We start from the raw sequence: 23,170 nt of genomic DNA on the forward strand, positions 1-23,170 counted from the left end.
CCACTTCCACCTCCACCACCACTTGCGACTCCATTGCAACCACCACGTTGCTACCACCACCACCTTCATCATGACCACCAAGTAACACCCCCTTCACCACCACACCTTCATCATCACCACAACCACTCCACTGTCACAACCACCGCCACCAACATTGGCTCCACCACTAGCGTTGGCACCACCATCTCCACTAGCGTCACCACTATGAACACGACCATTGTCGCCACCTCCACCCTTAATATGATGTTTATTATATAATGTGTATCATTTACCCAAAGTTACTTATATACTTAAGAGAAAAAACTTTACCGCACATAATGACATAATAATATTGTCCGACTCGAAATTACGAAAATAATAAAATACTCACAACAAAATTTAATTAAAGTAACAAATTCATAAATTAAACCTCCATATAATCCTAGTCTTATTCAATTTTTTTTTTTTTGATAAGCTCCTAGTATTAGTCAAGTGACTTCATCAAATTTCCATCTTAGAAGTAGAAGTACTAGCATTTGTTTTTTTCTTCTCTTGTGTTGACTCTCACTCCACTCCCCCTTGTGTGGTGTTTTTATTAGCAGAAATAAGACACACACAGTCACACACATTCACAATAGAAAGAGAAGAACAAGAGAGTGAAAGAGTTCTGAGACCAACGCAACACACATTGATTGCAACAATGCCAATGCGAATGCGAGTCTCTCTCTTCTTCTTCTTCTTCTTCTTCATCTTCCTCTTCTTCCCCTCTCTCGTTAAACCAGATCTCTCCACCGAACGCGCCGCCCTCTTAACTCTCCGCTCCGCCGTCGCCGGAAGAACGCTTTTCTGGAACGCCACCTCTCCCACCCCCTGCAACTGGTTCGGCGTTTACTGCGACGCCAACACCACCCACATCCTCCAGATCCGCCTCCCCGCCGTCGCCCTCTCCGGCCAACTCCCACATGGCGTCTTCTCCGCCCTCCCCCACCTCCGCACTCTCAGTCTCCGCTTCAATGCCCTCTCCGGCCCACTCCCCTCCGACCTCGCCGCCTGCTCCTCGCTCCGCAACCTCTACCTCCAGCACAACCTCCTCTCCGGTGAGCTCCCGGCGTCGCTCTCCCGCCTCACCGGCCTTGTCCGCCTCAACCTGGCCTCCAATAACTTCTCCGGCCCGGTTCCAGTGGGGTTCCGGAACCTGACCCAGCTCAGGACCCTCCTCCTCCAGGATAATCGTCTCTCCGGTGAGCTCCCAGAGTTGGACAGGGGGGATCTCGCACAGTTCAATGTCTCCAGCAACATGCTCAATGGGCCAGTGCCTGAAAAGCTGCGAAGTTTCTCCAAAGACTCGTTTCTGGGTAATACTCTCTGTGGGAAGCCACTCGAACCTTGTCCTGGGGATGCAGGTAGTGGGAATGGGGTTGAAGGAAATGGTACTGAGAAGAAAAAGAACAAGCTCTCTGGTGGGGCAATTGCTGGGATTGTGATTGGGTCTGTGGTGCTGCTTTTGTTGGTTGTTTTTGCTTTGATTCTTTTGTGCAGGAGCAAGAATGGTGAGAAGACTAGGTCTGTGGATGATGTGGCTGCTAATGTGAAGCATGATGAGAATGTGGGGAATGGTAATGGGTACTTGGCCGCCGCCCCGGCGGTGGTGGCGGTGAATGGTGGTGCCAGGAGTGAAGGGGTGGCTGGTGGTGGTGGGGCTAAGAAGTTGGTGTTTTTTGGTAATCCAGGCAAAGTGTTTGAGTTGGAGGATTTGCTGAGAGCCTCTGCAGAGGTTTTGGGGAAAGGAACTTTTGGGACTTCTTATAAGACGGCTTTGGAGATTGGGCCTGTGGTGGCTGTGAAGAGGTTGAGGGATGTCACCATTTCTGAGAAGGAATTCAAGGAGAAGATTGAACTGGTTGGAGCAATGGATCATGCCAATTTGGTCCCTCTCAGGGCTTACTATTATAGCAGGGATGAGAAGCTTCTTGTTCTTGATTACTTGCCAATGGGAAGCTTATCTGCACTTTTGCATGGTGAGCCTTATCTATCTGTCGTTTTCAGTTTCTGTTTTTGATTTCAGATTTTCTTTGCTAGTTTTCAGTATGAGTTTTTGTTTAGAATGGTTTCTGCAATTTGCATTCTTCTAGGTGTTGTGCATTTATTTTCTTTTCTGGAGAATGCATAATTGCTATGGATCACTGACTGTTTGATAAGATCACATTGCATCTAACAAAAGAAGAGAAGTGAGTAGTGTTGTATCCTTTAGGAATCATAATTTGACTGGCATCTCTTGAATCCAATTAACCTCTTTGTTTGTATGAAGTATGAATATGGTGAAATGAATATTATAATTCTTTATGACAGGAAACAAAGGAGCTGGTAGGACACCACTGAATTGGGAAATCAGATCAGGCATTGCACTTGGAGCTGCTCATGGCATTGAGTACCTACATTCACAAGGGCCAAATAATTCTCATGGAAACATAAAGTCATCCAATATCCTCCTAACCAAGTCCTATGATGCCAGGGTATCTGATTTTTGCCTCGCACACCTTGTTGGCCCCTCATCCACACCCAATCGGGTTGCTGGCTACCGCGCGCCAGAGGTAACCGATCTTCGCAAAGTGTCTCAGAAGGCAGATGTGTACAGCTTCGGCGTGTTGCTGTTGGAGCTTCTGACCGGAAAGGCACCCACTCACACCCTCTTGAATGAGGAAGGAGTGGACCTTCCCAGATGGGTGCAATCAGTTGTGAAAGAAGAGTGGAGTTCTGAGGTGTTTGATCTTGAGCTTCTCCGGGATCAGAATGTTGAAGAGGAGATGGTGCAGTTGTTGCAACTTGCAGTGGATTGTGCAGCACCATACCCTGATAACCGCCCTTCAATGTCTGAAGTGAGACAGCAAATAGAAGAGCTGCGCAGGTCAAGCTTGAAAGAAGGTCAAGACCAAATCCAACAACATGATTTGATCAATGATATAGGTGATATATCTTCTAGATGAGTTTGATCTGGGTTCGCCTCCATTCTTACTACTGAATACTGATGGATTGTAAATGGAAGCATCTTTATGGCTTTGTCATATTTTCCTTGGATGTTGTAACTTCTTTCTAGCTTTGGCCTCAATTTTCTTCAGTATCATGTATTTTTTCCCGATTGATCTTAATTTGCATTACTGTGTGAAAATTTAGAATTCAAATTCCTTGACCCCCTCCCTCCATTGTACTAGTTCCCGTTTTTTCTTCCCAATCAATACTAAGGGGTAGCACATATCTGTTCCATTAGTTATTGGCGGTGGATTCTGGTTTCGTTCTTTGATGTTAGCTTTTTGCTTATGATGAACCTTTTTCTCTGTTGAAACTGGGATATATGATGCTGTGACTGTCATGGTTGGTAGAACTGTCTTGGAGGTGGCAATAACATGTATAACCACTTTAATTGATGAGTCTTGTGAACCCCCTCACATTTGTCAAGATGGATGATTTATGCCCTGAATTCAATTTTCATTAACTTTTCCGGCCTCCGGTGACACTAGCCAGGTCCACGGAAGCTGGGATCTCGGGTCGGGTCAGATTTCAGGTTCAAACCACAATTCCAGTGCAAGGGGTTTGTGATGTCTTTGAAGGTGGACAGTTGGGAAATTGTCCGGCATGATTATTATTTTTTTAGTAACACAATGTACAGTTGGGAAATTGTCTGGCAGGATTGGTGTTTGAACATTTTTTAACAGATTAAACATAAAGTTTTGATTCCTATTTTGGTTACAGATAGGTCTTGTATTCTTTATTCTGACAATGAGTTTGCACAGCTAGCATTTTATTAGTTGTTAATTAATTTCCCGGAATTAGATTTAAGGTGAACTGGTGAAGCCACCTGGGAGGTGGATTAATGAAAATATATCAGCTAAAGGAAGCATCTTAAAGGCTTTGTCATATTTTCCATGGATGTTGTAACTTTTTTCTAGCTTTGGCAGTTTGGCCTCACTTTTCTTCAGCATCAAGTATTTTCTCTATTTTCTTCCGACTGATCTTGATTTGCATTACAGTGTGAATTTATAATTCAAATTCCTTGACCCCCCTCCCTCCATTGTACTAGTTCCCTTTATTCCTTGCCAATCAATACTAAGGGGTAGCACATATCTATTCCATTAGTTGTTGGCCGTGGGTTGATGTCATTATAGTACTTGCTTTGATGTTAGCTTTTTGCTATTGATGAACCTTTAGCTGGGATGATATGATGCTGTCATGATTGGTAGAACTGTCTTGGAGGTGGCAATAACATGTATAACCACTAATTGCTGTCATGGTTGGTAGAACTTCTTAATTTCATTTTTGTTCCCCTTAATTTGGTAGAACTGTCTTGGAGGTGGCAATAACATATATAACCACTAATTGCTGTCATGGTTGGTAGAACTTCTTAATTTCAATTTTGTTCCCCTTAATTTAAAAATTTAGTTGCACATTTTGTCCCATGTATATACATTTTTTCACGATTCCGGTCCCCAATAAAAATCTTACGCGTCCATGACGAACATCTTCATTTGCAGAATTGGTTTTCCGTCCAAATTCCATCAAAAATACTAACGGAAAAGTTGGTGTGACATTTTTTAATAATATTTTAATTAAAAATAATAATTTTTTAATTGAATTTGGTTTCGCTGGTTGCAATTTTGGTCTCTTCCCCTCAACCACTACACTCATTCATCTAAACCACCACTATTCTTCCTTTTTCTCCAGCCACCAACACTAATTTTCAGAATCATCCTCGTTAAAAAAAGCCACAACTTTTAACTCTGAAATCTTAAAACACTCTCACCCATTTTTCCATCTTCCTTCTTCCTCCTTCCTTCTCCCTTCACTTTTCATATCTAATTTCCCAGATCCTAGATACTGACACCATGGATTTGGTCAGATACAACTAAAACCATTTTAGGAAAAGTCTGTGCCATGGTTATGAAACTCCCAAATCATCCATGCCCATGTTGTCAAATATCTTATTTAGGTCCTGTTTGGTAAAACAGCTTAATTAAGCGCTTAATGAATGACCTTGGAATCCAACCATATCTCACAACCTACATACCCAAATTCTTCAATGTTCAAAAAACCAACTTACCTTCGTGCCATATGCTTTCAATGTATCAAATTGGACCTATTCAAGCTTAAAAACACATATTATAGCCAGATTTATGACAAGTTCCACTTTTCCACTCAAGATCAAGCATATTCACAAGTTCATGACCAAATTCTGGAACTCCTCAAATCTAATGCTTCAAATCATCATGAACATTCCAAATAGTAAATAAGACTTGTGAAGCATAAAGTTTGGCCATTTTAAACAAAGCTTCATAAAATCACTACCCTAGTTCTTAAAAGACACATAAAATCAAAAACACAATAAAAACATTGGGTTGCCTCCCAGGAAACGCTTGTTTAATGTCATTAGCTTGACGCAAACACAATCAAGGTGATCACAAACAAGGTTTGTAAAATAACCCCTTCCGTTTCTTAGGTCGTTTGACTTGGATTTCATCCAATTTTCTTTCTAATCTTTTCCAAGCCAACAAAATGAGATTGTTTTTCATAGTTTTCATAATCCAACTCAATTCACCTACATTCAAATCACATGTCAAGCTATTTACATGCATATGAATGAATGTAAATTTACAGTTCTTTAAAGAATTTGATGGAATATCAAGGATTAACAATTGAAGCCTCGGTCTTGATAGAAGTCTCAGTCTTCCTTTGATTAATCATGGATAATTACATGAATTGCACCAAGGTATCCTAAAGCTTAGAAATTATATCCTCTTCAAGGGCATAATATGTCTGAGATGATTGACACATTTTGAGAAGTAGTGATTTAGAATCTTCTTGTTGCTTCTCTTGAACTAGCTAACTAATACAAGAGATTAGTAACAACAACAAAAGTTAAATTGAATTCACAATCATTCAAGAATGAAAACTATTGCAATGCAATTAGTATTGACGAACCTCCTCGGTAACGACACCAATTTGATGAAAGATTACTCTACTTTCTAATCTCTCAAGACTCAATTGTATTATAGTAAAGGGTTTTGTCGTATCCACAGGGAGGTGTAATACTTATGTCGTTCAATAGTCAACAAACTTAAATGATAGTTTCACAAAGAGATTGATTGATTATACATGAAAGTGGAAAGGAAAACAAATAAAATTATAGAGAAACAACAAGTACAAGAATTTGTTGGGATTAGATTTCATAGTTTGACCTTTATAGCATTAAGATAGAGAGAAAAATACTAAATCATAGACAAAGACCATGATTTATATTGAAGAGAATCACATAGAATACATAAGTATCAATTAACTACATCTAACCCCCAACAAAGAGAGATTAACTATCCATTTTCATGGATAGATTTAAGATCATGAAGAAGAAGAAAGAAGAACCGAAGACTCTGCGATGTCTCAGCGTTGAATCCAGCACCCAAGCTTCCTCTCCATCCTCCTAAGATTCCTCCCTTGTTTCTCTCTCTAAAATTGATCTATTTTCTCCTCTGAATGTGTTCTCCCCATTCTTGGTTCTGTTCTCCTTTCTATCTATCAGCAGCTTCTTAAAAGAAGCTTTTTGTAGAAAATTGCGTCAGATAGAGCGCCTGGTGGTCTCTGAGAAGTGCCCGGCGCTCAGGAACTCTTCAAAATTGTTCTTTCCAACCAAAGACTGCATTTTCACCTTAATCTTCAATCCTACGACACATTTTGAGATTAGAATCAAACCTTGTGCACAGTCTAACTCAAATTCACATATAAAAAAAGTTCTAATCCAAAAGAAGGTGAAGTTGTCAAATATAACTCATTAATCACAAAGATAAGTGCCTAAATTGCACATCAAAACTAGGTAAATATGACACTTATCAGTAACAATGTTTGCGGTTTAGTGGATTTCATCCCCAACATTAGCTTGTTTGAGAAACCTGAACTTGGATTTCCAGATTCAGATTTGCAAACAAGCTAATGTAGGTGTTGAGTATCCTTATTTGGATATGTCAATCAAGCTAAATTTGATAAGTAAATCAGCTCGAGATTCGCCCTTGGTAGAATGTTGGCCCCCTAAATATGAGTGCGAACGGTCTCATCAGCCACCGGATCATGTACCCTCTCAACTTCATGATTTGGATCAACCATCTCAAGAGATGAAGAGCAGGAAGATTTGTCAAAGAAGGATAAATAAATTTAATTGCTATTGTATAACATTTTAGTTAATAAGTTGATTGTAATTCTGTTATGATGATTAATTAATAAATTGCTCTTGTATCATGTTTGAGTTAATATGATTTTAATTCTGTTCATCGTGACGCCCCCTTCAACGATCACGATCTTCGTCCTCCCATCCACTGGTTCTTAACGTAGGAGAGGACGACATCATGGAGGAGGAACCACTGAGATCTCCACCTCTAGCGTAGGAGAGGACGCCATGGCACAAGGTGAATTATTTACGGTTCTTCAAAAGATGGGCTGGGGAGATGAGGAGCTCTGAAACTGAGAAACAAGTAAATATAAGGATGAGAAATGTCGATGAAGGAAAAATAAAATTTTGATGAAAAGCGAAAAAATGATTCACAAAAATGCAAAGTTTTAATATGTTGTAAAGGGTTTGGATTAGTTCATGGTGGGATGATCTTCAGCGAAGGAAGAAGGAGGCTCGGTGGTGGCCAGGACAAGGTGTGCTGGCCGAAATCTTTGGTCTAGTGGTTACGGAGGAAGGGGCAGATGAGAGACTAAAAGTGGTTAAAAAATTTAGTGGGACTGAAACTGATGCGAAAAGTTGGTTCGTGTGGACAATGGCAAATCTCGCAATGGCGGGCTGAACGTGATGGAGGAGAAGGACGGTGCGGCGCTGCTAGGGGTGAGAAGGTGGTGTAGTGGGGAGAACAAAGGTTTGATTGAAACATTAGACCAAAAAAGGAAAATATTGAAGCTTTTTTGTGGGTTTGGAAATCTTGATTCAAATCCTTGGGTTTGAAAATCTCATCAGGGTAGAGAGAAATGCGTTTCGGTGGGGGATGGGGTTTGCGGTGGGGGATTGAGTTGTGGTGAGGTTTGATTGTGATGGAAGGATTGGTGCAGATAGTGAAGATGAGAAGGAAGAAGATGAAAGAACGATAATGATGGCGGGTAGTTCTCATTAGGATTTTGTGTTTTAATTAATTAAATATTTAGTTAATTTGTTGTTGTAATTTAATTTAATGATTTTTCAGCGTAAAAAAAAGAAATTGTTAAAGTCCGTCAAACTATTTTTAACATAATGACCAATATGAATGATAATGAATGACGTTTGTCACATTTAGAAACAGGATGAATAAAATTAATTTACAGACGAATATGACAGCGCCTCAATTTCAAGGATAATTTAAACATTTACCCTGTGACCTTTTTAGCTAGCATTTTACTTATCATGATTCATGATCACTTTCTGACAACTTATCCTACTATGTTTGTGCTAAAAACTAAAGAAAAAACTTTTATGAAAGAGCACTAAGAACAAGATTCTCTGACAATATATCAACCCTTTTTCAATTTTTTTGTTATCGGATAAAAAACATGATTAAGAAATTGGTCAGACATGGCGGGTGGGGCGTGGGGCACAATCTTAATCCACCAGCCAGGATAAGTAAAAGTTAACGAAAATTGAATTCAGAGCATAGATCATCCATTGTGACCAATGTGAGGGGTTCACAAGACTCATCAATTAAAGTGGTCATGTTATTGCCACCTCCAAGACAGTTCTACCAACCATGATAGCATCATATCATGCCAGTTTCAACAGCGAAAAAGGTTCATCAAAAGCAAAAAGCAAACATCAAAGCAAGAACTATAGTGACATCAACCAGAATCCACCACCTATTACTAATGCAACAGATATGTGCTACCCTTGATTGGGAAGAAAAAGTGAACTAGTACAATGGAGGGAGGGGGATGAAGGAATTTGAATTCTAAATTCATACAGGAATGCAAACTAAGATCAGTCGGAAGAAAATGGAGAAAATACTTGATGCTGAAGAAAATTAAGGCCAAAGCTAGAAAAAAGTTACAACATCTAAGGGAAATATGACAAAGCTACAAAGATGCTTCCTTTTACAATCCATCAGTATTCAGTAGTAAGAATGGAGGACAACCCAGATCTTACTCATCTAGAAGATATATGATCTATATCATTGATCAAATCATGTTGTTGGATTTGGTCTTGACCTTCTTTCAAGCTTGACCTGCGCAGCTCTTCTATTTGCTGTCTCACTTCAGACATTGAAGGGCGGTTATCAGGGTATGGTGCTGCACAATCCACTGCAAGTTGCAACAACTGCACCATCTCTTCTTCAACATTCTGATCCCTGAGAAGCTCAAGATCAAACACCTCAGAACTCCACTCTTCTTTCACAACTGATTGCACCCATCTGGGAAGGTCCACTCCTTCCTCATTCAAAAGGGCGTGAGTAGGTGCCTTTCCGGTCAGAAGCTCCAAGAGCAACACGCCAAAACTGTACACGTCTGCCTTCTGAGACACTTTCCAGGGATCGGTAACCTCCGGCGCACGGTAGCCGGCAACCCTGTTGGGTGTGGATGAGAGACCAACAAGGTGTGCGAGGCCAAAATCAGACACCCTGGCATCATAGGACTTGGTTAGGAGGATATTGGATGACTTTATGTTTCCATGAGAATTATTTGGCCCTTGTGAATGTAGGTACTCAATGCCATGAGCAGCTCCAAGTGCAATGCCTGATCTGATTTCCCAATTCAGTGGTGTCCTACCAGCTCCTTTGTTTCCTGTCATAAAGAATAATAATCTTCATTTCACCATGTTCGTACTAACAAAGAGGTTAATTGGATTCAAGAGATGCCAGTCAAATTACGATTCCTAAAGGATACTACACTACTCACTTCTCCTCTTCTTTTGTTAGATGCAATGTAATCTTATCAAACAGTCAGTGATTCATAGCAATTATGCATTCTCCATGCATAATCATGCAAAAGTGCAGATAAGCTAAAAAAATCTGAAATCAAAACCAGAAACTTAAAAAGACAGATAGATAAGGCTCACCATGCAAAAGTGCAGATAAGCTTCCCATTGGAAAGTAATCATGAACAAGAAGCTTCTCATCCCTGCTATAATAGTAAGCCCTGAGAGGGACCAAACTGACATGATCCATTGCTCCAACCAGTTCAATCTTCTCCTTGAATTCCTTCTCAGAAATGGTGACATCCTTCAACCTCTTCACAGCCACCACAGGCCCAACCTCCAAAACCGCCTTATAAGAAGTCCCAAAAGTCCCTTTCCCCAAAACCTCCGCTGAGGCTCTCAGCAAATCCTCCAACTCAAACACCTTGCTTGAATTACCAAAAAACACCAACTTCTTAGCCCCACCTCCACCACCACCACCACCACCCACCCCTTCACCCCTTCCACCACCATTCACCGCCACCACCGCTGCCGTGGCAGCCGAGTACCCATTACCATTCCCCACATTCTCATCATGCTTCACATTAGCAGCCACATCATCAACAGAGCTAGTCTTCTCACCATTCTTGTTCCTGCACAAAAGAATCAAAGCAAAAACAACCAACAAAAATACCACCACAGACCCAATCACAATCCCAGCAATGGCCCCACCAGAGAGCTTGCCCTTCTTCTTCTCCTTCACAAACCCTTCATTTCCTCCAACCCCATTTGAAGTTCCATTATTACCATCACCATTTCCACTACCTGCATCCCCAGGACAAGGTTCAAATGGCTTCCCACAGAGTGAATTACCCAGAAACGAGTCTTTGGAGAAACTTCGCAGCTTTTCAGGCACCGACCCATTGAGCATGTTGTTGGAGACATTGAACTGCGCGAGATCCCCCCTGTCCAACTCGGGAAGCTCACCGGAGAGCCGATTGTCCTGGAGGAGGAGGGTCTTGAGCCGGGTCAGGTTCCGGAACCCGACCGGAACCGGGCCGGAGAAGTTGTTGGAGGCCAGGTTGAGGCGGACAAGGCCGGTGAGACGTGAAAGAGCCGGCGGGAGCTCACCGGAGAGGAGATTCTGCTGGAGGTAGAGGTTGCGGAGCGAGGAGCAGGCGGCGAGGTCGGAGGGGAGTGGGCCGGAGAGGGCGTTGAAACGGAGACTGAGAGTGCGGAGGTGGGGGAGGGCGGAGAAGACGCCATGTGGGAGTTGGCCGGAGAGGGCGACGGCGGGGAGGCGGATCTGGAGGATGTGGGTGGTGTTGGCGTCGCAGTAGATGCCAAACCAGTTGCAGGGGGTGGGGGAGGTGGCGTTCCAGAAAAGAGTTCTTCCGGCGACGGCGGAGCGGAGAGTTAAGAGGGCGGCGCGTTCGGTGGAGAGATCTGGTTTAACGAGAGAGGGGAAGAAGAGGAAGATGAAGAAGAAGAGAGAATGCATTGGCATTGTTGCAAATTGCAATGTGTGAACTCTTTCACTCTCTCTTTCTATTGTTAATGTGAGTGTGTGTGTGTGTGTGTTTATTGTTGCAGTTAAAAAGAGGCACGGTTATGGTTTTTGGGTTCTTCTTCTAATTGTGGACAAGGTGAAGGTGGAGTGAGAGAGTCAACACAAGAGAAGAAAAAAACAAATGCTACTTCAAGGATGAAGTCACTTGCATAATACTATTCAAATCTCATTTTTTCAATGGAAATTAAATGCTTGATTAACCTCAATTCCTAAATTTTGTTATTTCCTCTAACAAAAATACTACTAGCTAAAACATGGAAATATAATAAAAGTTCAACCTTCGTCCTCATTTATAAGTCAGATTTTGATCATTTTTTCCCAAAAATAGAAATCCCTTTATATGAAAAGATAGTGTAATTTCGAAAAATTCTTAAGTTAGAGAAAAATTCAGGGATAATTTAGGAAGTTAATAAAACTTCTTATAATTTTATATACAAAATAGAGTGTGCTAAAGTCAAACTATTGCCTAATATAATTAGCTTAATTGCATCAATACATCAAAAAAAATTACATCAATACATTCCTATTCTAACATATAGAATTGCTTGAATAAATAATACTCCATATGATTAAATAAAAAACCCTCACTACATTTGATCCAAGCCAAATATGTGGCTTAACCAATCATCAAATCCCCGTAAAATGAAGGGGGGTCACAGTACCCATGGTGTCCAACTTTTTCTGGGAATAAGAAAACGGTGCAATTTATTAGCATATCGGTATGTGAAATGGCAATTTTCTATTCCTGTTCTTAAAAGTTATTGTCATATACCAATGTCTTGTACCGCTTGACCCTTTGCAAACACCCATTAGGGAGAGCATATGTTAAACAAATGTTGGTTATAACAATCTAACATAATTTACAATAATCCTCTAACAATTTTCTTAGGAGATCAATTTTGTCAAAAACAAATTTTCTTTGCATCTATGGAGTAAAGAACAAGTTTGTCAAACAAATATTGGTTATGACTTGTTAGCCCCACGTAAGGTGTATAATTCTTAATTTCTTTCTAAACACTCTTGGTAAATTAATGAAAATTACACGAACACACTTTTGAATTTTGATAATTGTAAACTTTAGAGCATCATTATGTATTAATATATGTATAGTTGGTGGGAAGATATATAGATGTAGGACCATCCAACAACCAACTACCATCTCACAAGTCACACTACTAATAATAACTTCACGTTTAGAAAGTAAATGAGCAGCGAGAATTAGAAAAAGGGGAACTTCTAACCTACTATATTTAATCCATATCAAATCTTGAAACTTGAATATGGAAAATCAATAATAGAAAGAAAAGTGTAGGTGGGGTTTTTTATAAGTTCACTTTCGTGAGGGTTTGATGGTGCTTTGTTCAGTTTGTTGTCCCCAACCACAGCACACACATGACATGAAACAATATCGTACACCAAGTTAGCTACTTTCAAATGCATCTATCTGGAAAGCTATATTCTTGGGTTGCTTTTCCCCGTACACAATTTACCGGGGGATATATAGGGCAATAACTTTGTGAATGTGATGACAAGTATAATTCACGAGCTACCCTTCCAACTACTATAAAACTAGAGTTTCAAAGTAAAAAATTCCTACGTACCTTGTCTCAGTATGATTAAGGAGGCCAACAACATTTCCTATTACTTGTGCCCATATATATAGGTGAAGAAGTTTCTTCCATATATGGTTTTATCAAGAAAACCCGTAGTTAGTTATGGTGGTTGATCTTAAGAAAGCATTGCGACTACAACATTTTGGGTCTACGGCAACACCTCTCCTTGCTACGGACGGAAAAGCGTTGCCATAGATGACATTAGAGAACAATTCTGAAATACGTAGCTCTGGTTGTTAAACAATAACATCGTCCATCAGCAAGTGTACCCTAAGGTCAAGGAGAACGTTTTTCTTCACTTTTCTTTTTCTACGAGATTATAACTGTTGCGGAATCTAGTAATTTCTAAAAAATGTTCTCTAATGTTATTTGAATAAAAGAGAAAAGAGTTAATTTCAATGATTTAAGTTAAAAAACTTTGACATGAAATAAAAAAAGACAAAACCCTATCTCTTCTCTGCGCCGTGAAAACCGAAGCTCTCTCTGCGCGAAAATGGATTCTCCGATCGAATCTGCTTCCTCTGGGTCGTGAAGCTCTCTCTGCGCGATCGAATCCTCCTCGACAAAGCTCCGTTCGTGCTTCAATCGCATTGAATCTTCCTCTCTTTGCTTCAATCGCATCTGCTTCAATCGCACTGAATCTTCCTCTCTTTGCTTCAACCGCACCTGCTTCAATCGAACTGTGTCGACGTCCCGATCTCTCTCTCTGAATCTCTCTGCACGAAAATGTATTCTCTCTCTCTCTCTCTCGTATTAGATCCTCAATCTTCTGGTCAGATTGAGAAATAGAAGTTTGTTTACCAGGATCCTGAATCAGTTACACGTTTACTAGGGTTTTAGTCTCTTCTTTTCTTTTTCAATTCAGTTTCTGGTCTAAATATGCATTTGAATTTTGCAGCATTGCTTCTGTGTTCATATATGATAATCACTGTTAGTTCAATTTCTGGTCTAAATATGCATTTGAATTTTGCAACATTGCTTATGTATTCATATTTCATATATGATAATCACTCTCTAGCTGAATGAATTAAGTCATAAATTTTGTAATAGAGACTAGATTTTAGCCACCTATAAGTTGTAATCTATCACCTCTGCATAGTAGGGGCTGTTAGTTCAATTTCTGGTCTACATTGATTCACCATAATGTGGATTCTAATAAGATTACATTCTCAGATGGGGATACCTGTGTTAAGTGAAAAAAACACCAGCACGGCAGCACACAACTATTTTAACTTGATCTTTTGCACACTAACAATATTCCTTCTATTGTTATTTTTTATTTATCTATAATCATTCTTTTTGACCAAGTTATTATTTTCATCATTTGACTAACAGGTCTACTTATTACCAAGATATGGGATAATTTTCACAGACACCATAACAGAGATATATTTCTAATAGTTATGAAAGATTCCAACACAATCACGCATGTATACACAAATTACCTAACTACTAACTGCACTGCAGCTTGCTGCTTGTATATATCTGTCAAATTTTTAAGCATGAGAGTCATGGTTTTTGTTAATAACTAAGCATCAACCTACACTATTGCTGCAGGACATTGCCAATAGTTCTTCTTAACTCTATAAGGGCTGGTGTCAAGTTTTCCTTCTTCAAGATTGCTTGTCTGGTAGGTGATGTTCTGCTCCTAAATACTTTTCAGTTTTCGCATATAGTCTATTATTCAATTAACTAATATGTGTACATGACCATTCTATATAATATACTACATGACTCTAGTGCTAAGAAAACAAGAGAGAGTAAACTAGTCTCAACTGAAAACTGAAAATTTTGGGACTACCGAGGATTTGAGGTTTTGTTAACTGTTTATGAGTTTGCAACACGGTGTACATTTGATGTTTCTATTTCAACTAATTAGCTATTAGTTGCTGTTATTTTTACTGTTTTTAGAAGTTTGTTAATACTGTTAACTCTTCTATATAATTACTAAATTGGAGAGTGGCATAAGTTTTTACTCCTCTGTTATGCTTTTTATTTGTTACTTTTTAGTAAACATTATGGACAAGGAATGGATGAAACTAGCAAGATACAGCACAGAGTACATTAACGGTGTTGAATCGTTCCTAAACTATGCATACACTAAAGGGAAACCGCAAGGAGTGGAAATTCTGTGCCCTTGTGCTAAATGTCACAATGTTTTTTGGAGGACAAGGAAAGTAGTAGCTGATCATTTATTGGATACGGATTTGAAAAAGAATATGATGTTTGGGTTCGTCATGGTGAGGAGCTAATAAATTCATGTGATGTTGATTGTGATATGGATGATGATGATGATGAGGATGCGATTGATGATATTGATGGACTATTGCATGATAGATTTGTTGATGTGACACGAGGAGACTCTGGAGTTAGTGAAGGCCCCAATGAAGTTGCTAATAAGTTCTATAATCTTATTGAAGAGTCTAAGCAAGAGTTGTACTCGGGTTGTGAAAACTTTTCTAAGTTGTCGTTCACCATTCGACTATATTTGTTGAAGTGTCTTTATGGTTGGAGTAATGCATCATTCGATGCTCTCTTAGAGCTACTGAAAGAAGCTATGCCTCATCTGAATATTTTTGATTCATTCAATAAAACTAAAGGCGTAATAAGGGGCTTGGGGCTTGATTATAAAAAGATTGATGCTTGTCCCAATGACTGCATGCTTTACTGGAAGGATCATGAGAATGACACCTCTTGTTATGTTTGCAGTGCTTCACGGTGGGTTGAAAAAGCTGATGGAGATAACCAGCATGAGGAGAATATCAAAGCTCACAAAGTTTCTGCTAAAATTCTGAGACACTTCCCCTTGATTCCTAGACTTCAAAGGTTATTCATGTGCTCGAAGACAGCTAGCTCAACAAGGTGGCACGAAGAAGAGCGTTCAAAAGATGGGAAGTTAAGGCATCCTGCAGATGGAGAGGCATGGCAATTCTTTGATAAATGTCATCGTGACTTCGCTGATGATTCACGTAACATAAGGCTTGGTTTGGCTAGTGATGGATTTAATCCTTTTAGATCCATGAGTTTATCTCATAGTACTTGGCCTGTGATACTGATACCATATAATTTTCCCCCGTGGTGGTGCATGAAAGCTGAATATTCTATTCTATCTTTGTTAATCCCTGGACCACAATCACCTGGGAAAAACATTGATGTGTTCCTCCAACCATTAATTGAAGAGTTGAAGATATTGTGGGATTCTGGAGTAGAAACATATGACTCTTCACTAAATCAAACATTCCAAATGCGAGCAGCTTTGTTATGGACTATTAATGACTTTCCTGCGTATGCTATGTTGAGTGGGTGGAGTACAAAAGGAAAATTAGCTTGTCCTTGTTGCCATTATAACACGAATTCTACTTATTTGAGGTATAGTCGAAAGATGTGTTATATGGATCACCGTATTTTTTTGCCAACGGATCATGAATATAGATCAAATATTAGAGCTTTTAATGGGAAAGAAGAATATAGAACTGCAACAGATTTGTTAAAAGGAGAGGATGTCTTAGATTTGTTAGAGTAGAAGAATCTTCCTCTATGCAACAAAAAATACAGCAGCAGAGGCAGCAACCGGTGAACTCTTCGAAATCTAACCAAGAGGATCATTCTGATGAACAAGGCTCCAAAAAAAAACATATGATGCAACCATTGAGCACTAGAATAGCACTACAAGCAACTAGATCTACTCAAATTCAAGGCATAAGAGAAGATCAAAGGAAGAACCATGTGAGATTTAGTAAATCAGTTCAAGTAGAAGAATCCTCCTCTATGCAACAAAAAATACAGCAGCAGAGGCAGCAACCGGTGAACTCTACGAAATCTAACCAAGAGGATCATTATGATGAACAAGGCTCCAAGAAAAAAAAGGTTGCTCCAAAGTGTGCTTCAATGCCACTTAATGAGTATATTAATAAGAATATCCATGAACTTGAAATAGAGCACTCAGAAGATGAACAAAGTGAAGATAACGACATTAATGAAGAAGTTGAAGGGGAAAGTAATGATTGTACAAGTGAAGGTAACATTTTCTTTCGTGGCAGTCTTCTTCTAGTTACTTCTGAGCTGATATCATTTTGAATTCAAGTTTTATCTGCATATTTCCACTGCTGATCCAGTTTTGGTAGCAATCATGTGTGTAGCAAATGCCAGTTAGTGTTTTGTCAAGAACCATGTACTTGGAAAACTTTGTTCTATTGCTTTTGATCTTTGTGTGTGCACTTTTAATTATCTTTCTCAAAACATTGTTTATGATATAATGTTGATTAGGGACAGCATCAGCATCAAAAAGAAAACGAGGAAAGACAAAATGCAAAAATGTTCATGCACGCTCGGTTGATGATAGAGAGGAAATCATCTTGAATGTGGAAGGAGAACCTGTTGGACCAAATCAAAAGATAGTTTCTGAACTTAGCAGTTTCTTGGGAACAATAGCAAGAAGTGCAGATTTGTGTCCTCTCACTTACACTAACTGGAAGGCTATACCAGATAAATCTCACATATGGCAGTTTGTCAATGTATCAAGTTATTTAGTTTTGTATGTTCATTTAAGAACTTCAATAAATTAGATCTTGATTATTGTGTGTCTCTTTGATCTTTTTTAGAGTAAATACGACATTCCAGAGAAGGGGAAGAAGGCTATGTTTGCTATAATACGTGATGCTTGGAGGCGCCAGAAATGCTCCATTAAGAAAAACCACTTTAGCAAGTATAAGAACATGCGTGACCGGCTGAAAAATCGTCCTGAAGACGTACCAGAGGCACACTTTAGAGAGTTGATAGATTATTGGAGGCTTGAAGCAATTAAAGTAAGATATATATACCTACAGTTCTTTGATATTTTGTTATTTTTTCATGTGTAATAATTTTTTAATATTAACACAGGAAATCAGTACCAAAAATGCTAGAAATATAGCACAGCAGAAATGGAGACACCGAGTGGGGCCTATAAGCTTTGCTTGTATAAGGGAGAGATTGGTATATCATTGTCATTGTAATAAGTGGGCATTTAAATTTGTATGAATTTTCTGCTAAAATCATTGTCTTGATGCAGCGTGCAAGCAAAGAGGATGGAGAGAGCCCTACTCAAGCTGATATTTTCATTGAAACTCGTAAAAGCAAGAAAGGAAAAAAGGTGGATGAAGAAACAAATAATGTGATTGTAAGTTTCTTTCTTTGATTTATTTTTTTGAATATGATTATGCATATCCTCAACTAACATTACTTTTAAATTTGGTAGACAAAACTTCATGACTTGGTTGAAAATTGTGGTCAATCTTCTTCTGAAGCTTTTAAGCAAGTGTTTGGCGACGAAAGACCGGGGTGAGTGCGATGCTACGGGAGAACTATGACACCAAGTGTCTTCAAAAGGAATAATGAAATAGCTGAAATTGAGAAAAAACATGCGAAGGAAGTTCAACGTTTAACTGATAAGGTGCATGACATGGAGGCAAAGCATGAGGACATGGAGCGAAAATTTCAAATTCTTCTACGGACCATGCTGAACCATACTGACAACGCAGTTGATTTGGATGCTTTAGCTGCCTTGTTACTCCCCAGTGATGACAATGGCCCTCTACATTCATCTACATCTGTACATGCTCCAAATAATCAAGAGGTAAAGTAGAGTTGCATGCTATTTTTCTCTTCTGATTTGATCTCTTTGTCATATTCATGGATTTATCATTGGAAGATCCTCAAAGTTCTGTTGTTGTGGTTTGCTTAGTATTGAACAGTTGGCATGCCTGCCTTGTAGAAGCTGAAACATGACAACTAGTTTATTTTCTTATTCTAAGTCTGGTAATTGAATGTAAACTATTCATGTTCCCTTGTACAGAAGAAAGGCCACAATCATGGTGCAACGGCCGAGACGTATTTTCTCAATTCTTCGTCAAATGAATTAGGATGATTTGGCCATCATTTTTCAATATGCTTCTTTATTGAATGTAAATTTTTTATTCTTGTTACACATGTTTTATGTACTTCACAGTGACTGATATATATGTATATATTTTTTGTTTGTAGCAAAATGATGGTGGCATGATGGCGGAAGAAGATGATGCTACACTTTGATGGTGGAATTTGGATCCTGTAGTTTGGATCTTTAGTTTGGATCTTTAGCTTATTAGTTTGGATTATTAAATTTGTTGGATTAAATGGATTAAATTTTCCACTCCTTGTTGGATTACGTGTATTCAGATGGTTATGGAGGATTGCAAGATTTTATCTGATAATTTCTACACAAGTCAGTTGCTGCAGGTTAAAAGGAATTGCAACAAAGCTGCTGATTTTATGTCAAAATATGCTCTTTCTTTTGTTAATCATGTATGGTTCTCAATATGGGTCCATGCGGTCTAGGACAAATTCTGTTAGTTGACTGTGGGGTTCCCTCTCAATTTCCATTTCAATGAATGAAATATTATTTTAATTAGCAAGTATATAATTGTATTCAATTTGATGACAATATTTTTTATGAATCTCCCCATATCAACAAAAGACCAATTTCCTTATAAAATAGAACATTTTCAACTGTTGACAAAAAAAAGAACATTTTCAACTTCACTGAAAAAAACTGTTCTCTTAGGTAGAAAAGGCAACGCTTCTGGTATAGCGAATTTTACTGCTACACTTTAAGATCTGTTCTAAAAAACATAAGAGAACGCTTTTCTCTTCTTATTTACGAAAACGTCCGCAAAAGTGTTTCCGTAGGGAAATTGGAAAAACGTTTCCCTATCAGATAAAGGGCTACGCTTTAACCCCAAGTGTTGCGCTATATTATGAAAAACGTTCTCTTAGGCTTAGGCAACGCCTCAGACAACCACACTTGCAGAAGCGTTTCAGAAACCAAAGGGAACGGTTTTTTGATATTAGGCCACGGTTTCTGGGCGTTGCCGTAGACCCAAAATGTTGTAGTGTGCCTTCTTAATCACTCTAGTAATTGATGAATGTTTGTAATGTTGATCATAAAATAAGTAAACTGACACTTGCAATTTGATTGCAATATTTTTTTTTTGTCCTTTGGCCACCAGTCTCCACGGGGGAAAGGGGTCCCACATGACTAATCTGGCTCGAGATACGGTAGTGATGTCCCTGACCACAAAGGTATTATTTTTTTACCTCAGCAGGGATCGAACCCAGGCCAAAAGCCTAGGCGAAATCGCTTAAGAAAATGCACATTCACCACTTGTGTCACCCTTGTGGTTGATTGCAATATTTTCTGATGCAGAAGAACCCCTAGGCATCTTCTCATTTTAAAGTTGATAATAGTAATTGGTTGTATTAACTAAAAAACTTTGAAGGGCTAAATATTTTCACACATTCTAAATTAAGCAAAGAAAAATGCATTTAAGAAAAAATATTTATTAAAATGAACCCTATTGATTTATTTTTTACTTAATACCTCTTTAAAAAATAACGGAAATGCTAAATGTTGCGAATAGTGTAAAGACGAACACCAACGAATGATTTTCATTGGTTATTCATTCCGTATATGATGGCCACCTTCCCATGTATTCTGTCCAACACCCAATAATTGTCAAACACGTAAGATTTCATCAATTCGTTTGTGTTTTTTGTCGTACCATATATCATTGCTCGAAAAATAATAAAAAGAAGGCTTAATTGCACTTTTGGTCCCCCAACTATTGCCTTCATGCGAAAATCGTCCCCAAACTTCAAAATTAGCAAAAAATGTCCTCCAACTATACACGTCGTTGCACTTTTGGTCTGCCGTTACAGTTCCGTCTGAAAACTAACGTATTTTGGGTAAAAATTAAAATAATAATAATAAACATATGAACTTCATCATCTTCATCTATTTCTTCAAACATTCTTCACTATCTTCTTCAATCTTCATGATGAAGTTCATCTTCATATACCCAAGAACCCACCAAAAATCCCAAACCCATTTTCACCATCACCAACGCCTCCCTTGTTAGATCGGGTTCAGCGAGAGAGGAAAACGGGAACGAAGAGCTGCGTGTTTTATCCTGTTTGCATCTTCAGTAGGTGTGGTGGATTTTCTCAAAGTTTTCTTGGTGTTGGGTGTTGGTGCTTGATTCAAATCGGCCCAGATCTTCACTACTTGGTGGGTTTTGGGTTGGAGATTCTTGTTTTGGGGTTATTGGGTTAAGATTTCTGGGTTTGGGTGTTGGATCTGGTTGAGGTGCGTGCTTGGAATTGGCTATCTGCAAAGTTCAGAGAGTTCAGATCCTCTAGTTTTGAAGGGATTTTGAACCCAACAATATGTCTGGCTAATATCTGATTCTGGTAGCATAATTGGTGGCTCCATTGTCAAACTGAAGTGGTAGCATAATTGGTTGCTTGCCCTGTACCTAGTTTTATGGTCTAAATTGCAGGTTACAAGTGTTGGAATTATTTGCTGGTTCCGTTTCTATAACAAATAAACATACCATAACATATAAATGAGATGCAGGTTGATGGAAAGAAAAAATCTTGGGAAGAAGAATTTGCGAGGAAGAAAGAGAGATGAAGATGAATGATGGATTCTAGAATATGGAAAATTCAAGTTTAAAAGATCCAATTAACTTAGCAGTTACAAATTTTCTGGGTTTGTATTTTGGTTGAATTATTTGACTATAGGGATTTAAATTTTTCACCTGGGTTGGAACTTGGAATGATGAATCAAGAAGATGAATATTCATCATATTTCTGGGTTTTTACAAAAAAACGTTAGTTTTCAAACGGAACTGTAACGGCAGACCAAAAGTGCAACGACGTGTATAGTTGGAGGACGTTTTTTGCTAATTTTGAAGTTTGAGGACGATTTTCGCAGGAAGGCAATAGTTGGGGGACCAAAAGGGCAATTAAGCCTAAAAAGAATCATAAGATGTCAACTTAGGCTAACACAACTAGTTTTGAATTCAACTTTCACCTCTTTATAGACTCAAATTCCCCTGTGTCCAGTAAAATATCTTGGGGTGCTTTTACTATATCAAAATTGTAAGTATTAACACATAAGGTGAAATATTCCTATAAAAAATATAAGCTTAAATATGTTCTTAGTCCCTCATAAATAAAGAGGAATTTTATAGATTCCTATAAAAAAATTCTTCGCAATTGGTCGCTTAATCTTTTCTTTTTGAAATTAGTGCAAGTGACGTCACTTTGCATATGTTCCGGGATGAACAATGAGAATGGGTGTAGGCCCCAAACCCTAGCGGAGGTAGGGTGAGGTAATGACCTAGTCATTTTTAGATAATGTCGAAAGTCCTCTTTCAAGGTACAAGAGTTCCATTTTATAGGGTGGGTACATAGAAGCCCTAAATGACTAAACTAATCGGGCTAGTTGGGCATCGTTATCTTCGGCCCAGCTGCCTTACTCGTACTAGCCCGCCCTATGGCGATTGTTTTCTACTCTTCAGGTGTTGGTTGAGGCTCGTCATTCCTTGTCACTCTTAGCTTGAAGGGTTGAGCCGCCCCTTGGACGCCTCTGGGTGGGACCTCTATTATGGCAAGAGGTCTCGTCCAGTCCAGCATATATGTCATGAATTTTTCTCAGTCACCCGTCTACGTGATGGCTCGATCTAGGTGAAGGAGATGGAGGGGGTTTCTGCGCGAGGGGAGGGGCGGGTGGGTTGAGGGTGGAGGTAGAGCCGGGTTCGTTATGGATTTTTGGATGTAGCTAGGGTTGCGGTGGCGGTGGGTTTCAGTTGTTGGAGGTTTTGAGTTGTGTTATTGTTTGGTTGATATTTTGAAGGTAATGGCGTGTTGGGTGGGTTCATTGGGGAAGGGATCAATTTCTCCTGAGGAAGAAGCGATGGTGGTGGTTGATGATTCATGGACGTGAGGTTGGTTGTTGCTTGGTGGTTCAGTGACAAGTGGGAATGGTTGTTATGAAGGTTGGAGCTTGGATTTATGGCTGGAGAGAAGAAAAAGAGTATGTGGTTATGGAGGATGATGCAAGGCTTGAATGGTTTTTGTAGTAGTTTGGATCCCCATCTTATGCTTGACTCCCTCAAAAAAGAAGAGGAAGAAGTAAGAAGAAGAAGATGAAGATGAGAAGAAAGAGATTATGATTTTGTGTTTTTAATTTTGAATTGGTTTTTTAATTAATCAAATTTTAGTTAATTTTTTTAATTTAAATTAATGATTTCCATG

At 39.0% G+C, this 23,170-nt stretch overlaps 3 protein-coding genes and 1 pseudogene across 3 annotated transcripts; 3 read left to right on the top strand and 1 right to left on the bottom strand.

Moving 5' to 3' along the window:
- Positions 1-486: 486 nt before the first annotated feature.
- LOC130738762 (probable inactive receptor kinase At1g48480) lies at positions 487-3,247 on the top strand. Its single transcript, XM_057590902.1, has 2 exons — positions 487-1,997; positions 2,329-3,247. The coding sequence occupies exons 1-2, from the start codon at positions 680-682 to the stop codon at positions 2,961-2,963; spliced, it is 1,953 nt and encodes a 650-aa protein (XP_057446885.1). The 5' UTR covers positions 487-679; the 3' UTR covers positions 2,964-3,247.
- Positions 3,248-8,797: 5,550 nt separating this feature from the next.
- LOC130738765 (probable inactive receptor kinase At1g48480) lies at positions 8,798-11,527 on the bottom strand. Its single transcript, XM_057590909.1, has 2 exons — positions 10,034-11,527; positions 8,798-9,759 (listed from the first exon to the last, which is right to left on the bottom strand). Exons 1-2 carry the CDS (start codon positions 11,376-11,378, stop codon positions 9,125-9,127), a joined length of 1,980 nt encoding a protein of 659 aa, XP_057446892.1. The 5' UTR covers positions 11,379-11,527; the 3' UTR covers positions 8,798-9,124.
- A 3,805-nt stretch (positions 11,528-15,332) lies between these two features.
- Positions 15,333-16,577, top strand: LOC130736810 (uncharacterized). The gene has a single exon (XM_057588593.1). It carries the CDS (start codon positions 15,333-15,335, stop codon positions 16,575-16,577), a length of 1,245 nt encoding a protein of 414 aa, XP_057444576.1.
- A 10-nt stretch (positions 16,578-16,587) lies between these two features.
- Positions 16,588-19,493, top strand: LOC130738767 (uncharacterized; annotated as a pseudogene).
- The last annotated feature ends 3,677 nt before the right edge of the window (positions 19,494-23,170 follow it).

Source organism: Lotus japonicus, chromosome 2 (assembly GCF_012489685.1).
Source record: "Lotus japonicus ecotype B-129 chromosome 2, LjGifu_v1.2".
NCBI lineage: Eukaryota > Viridiplantae > Streptophyta > Magnoliopsida > Fabales > Fabaceae > Lotus > Lotus japonicus.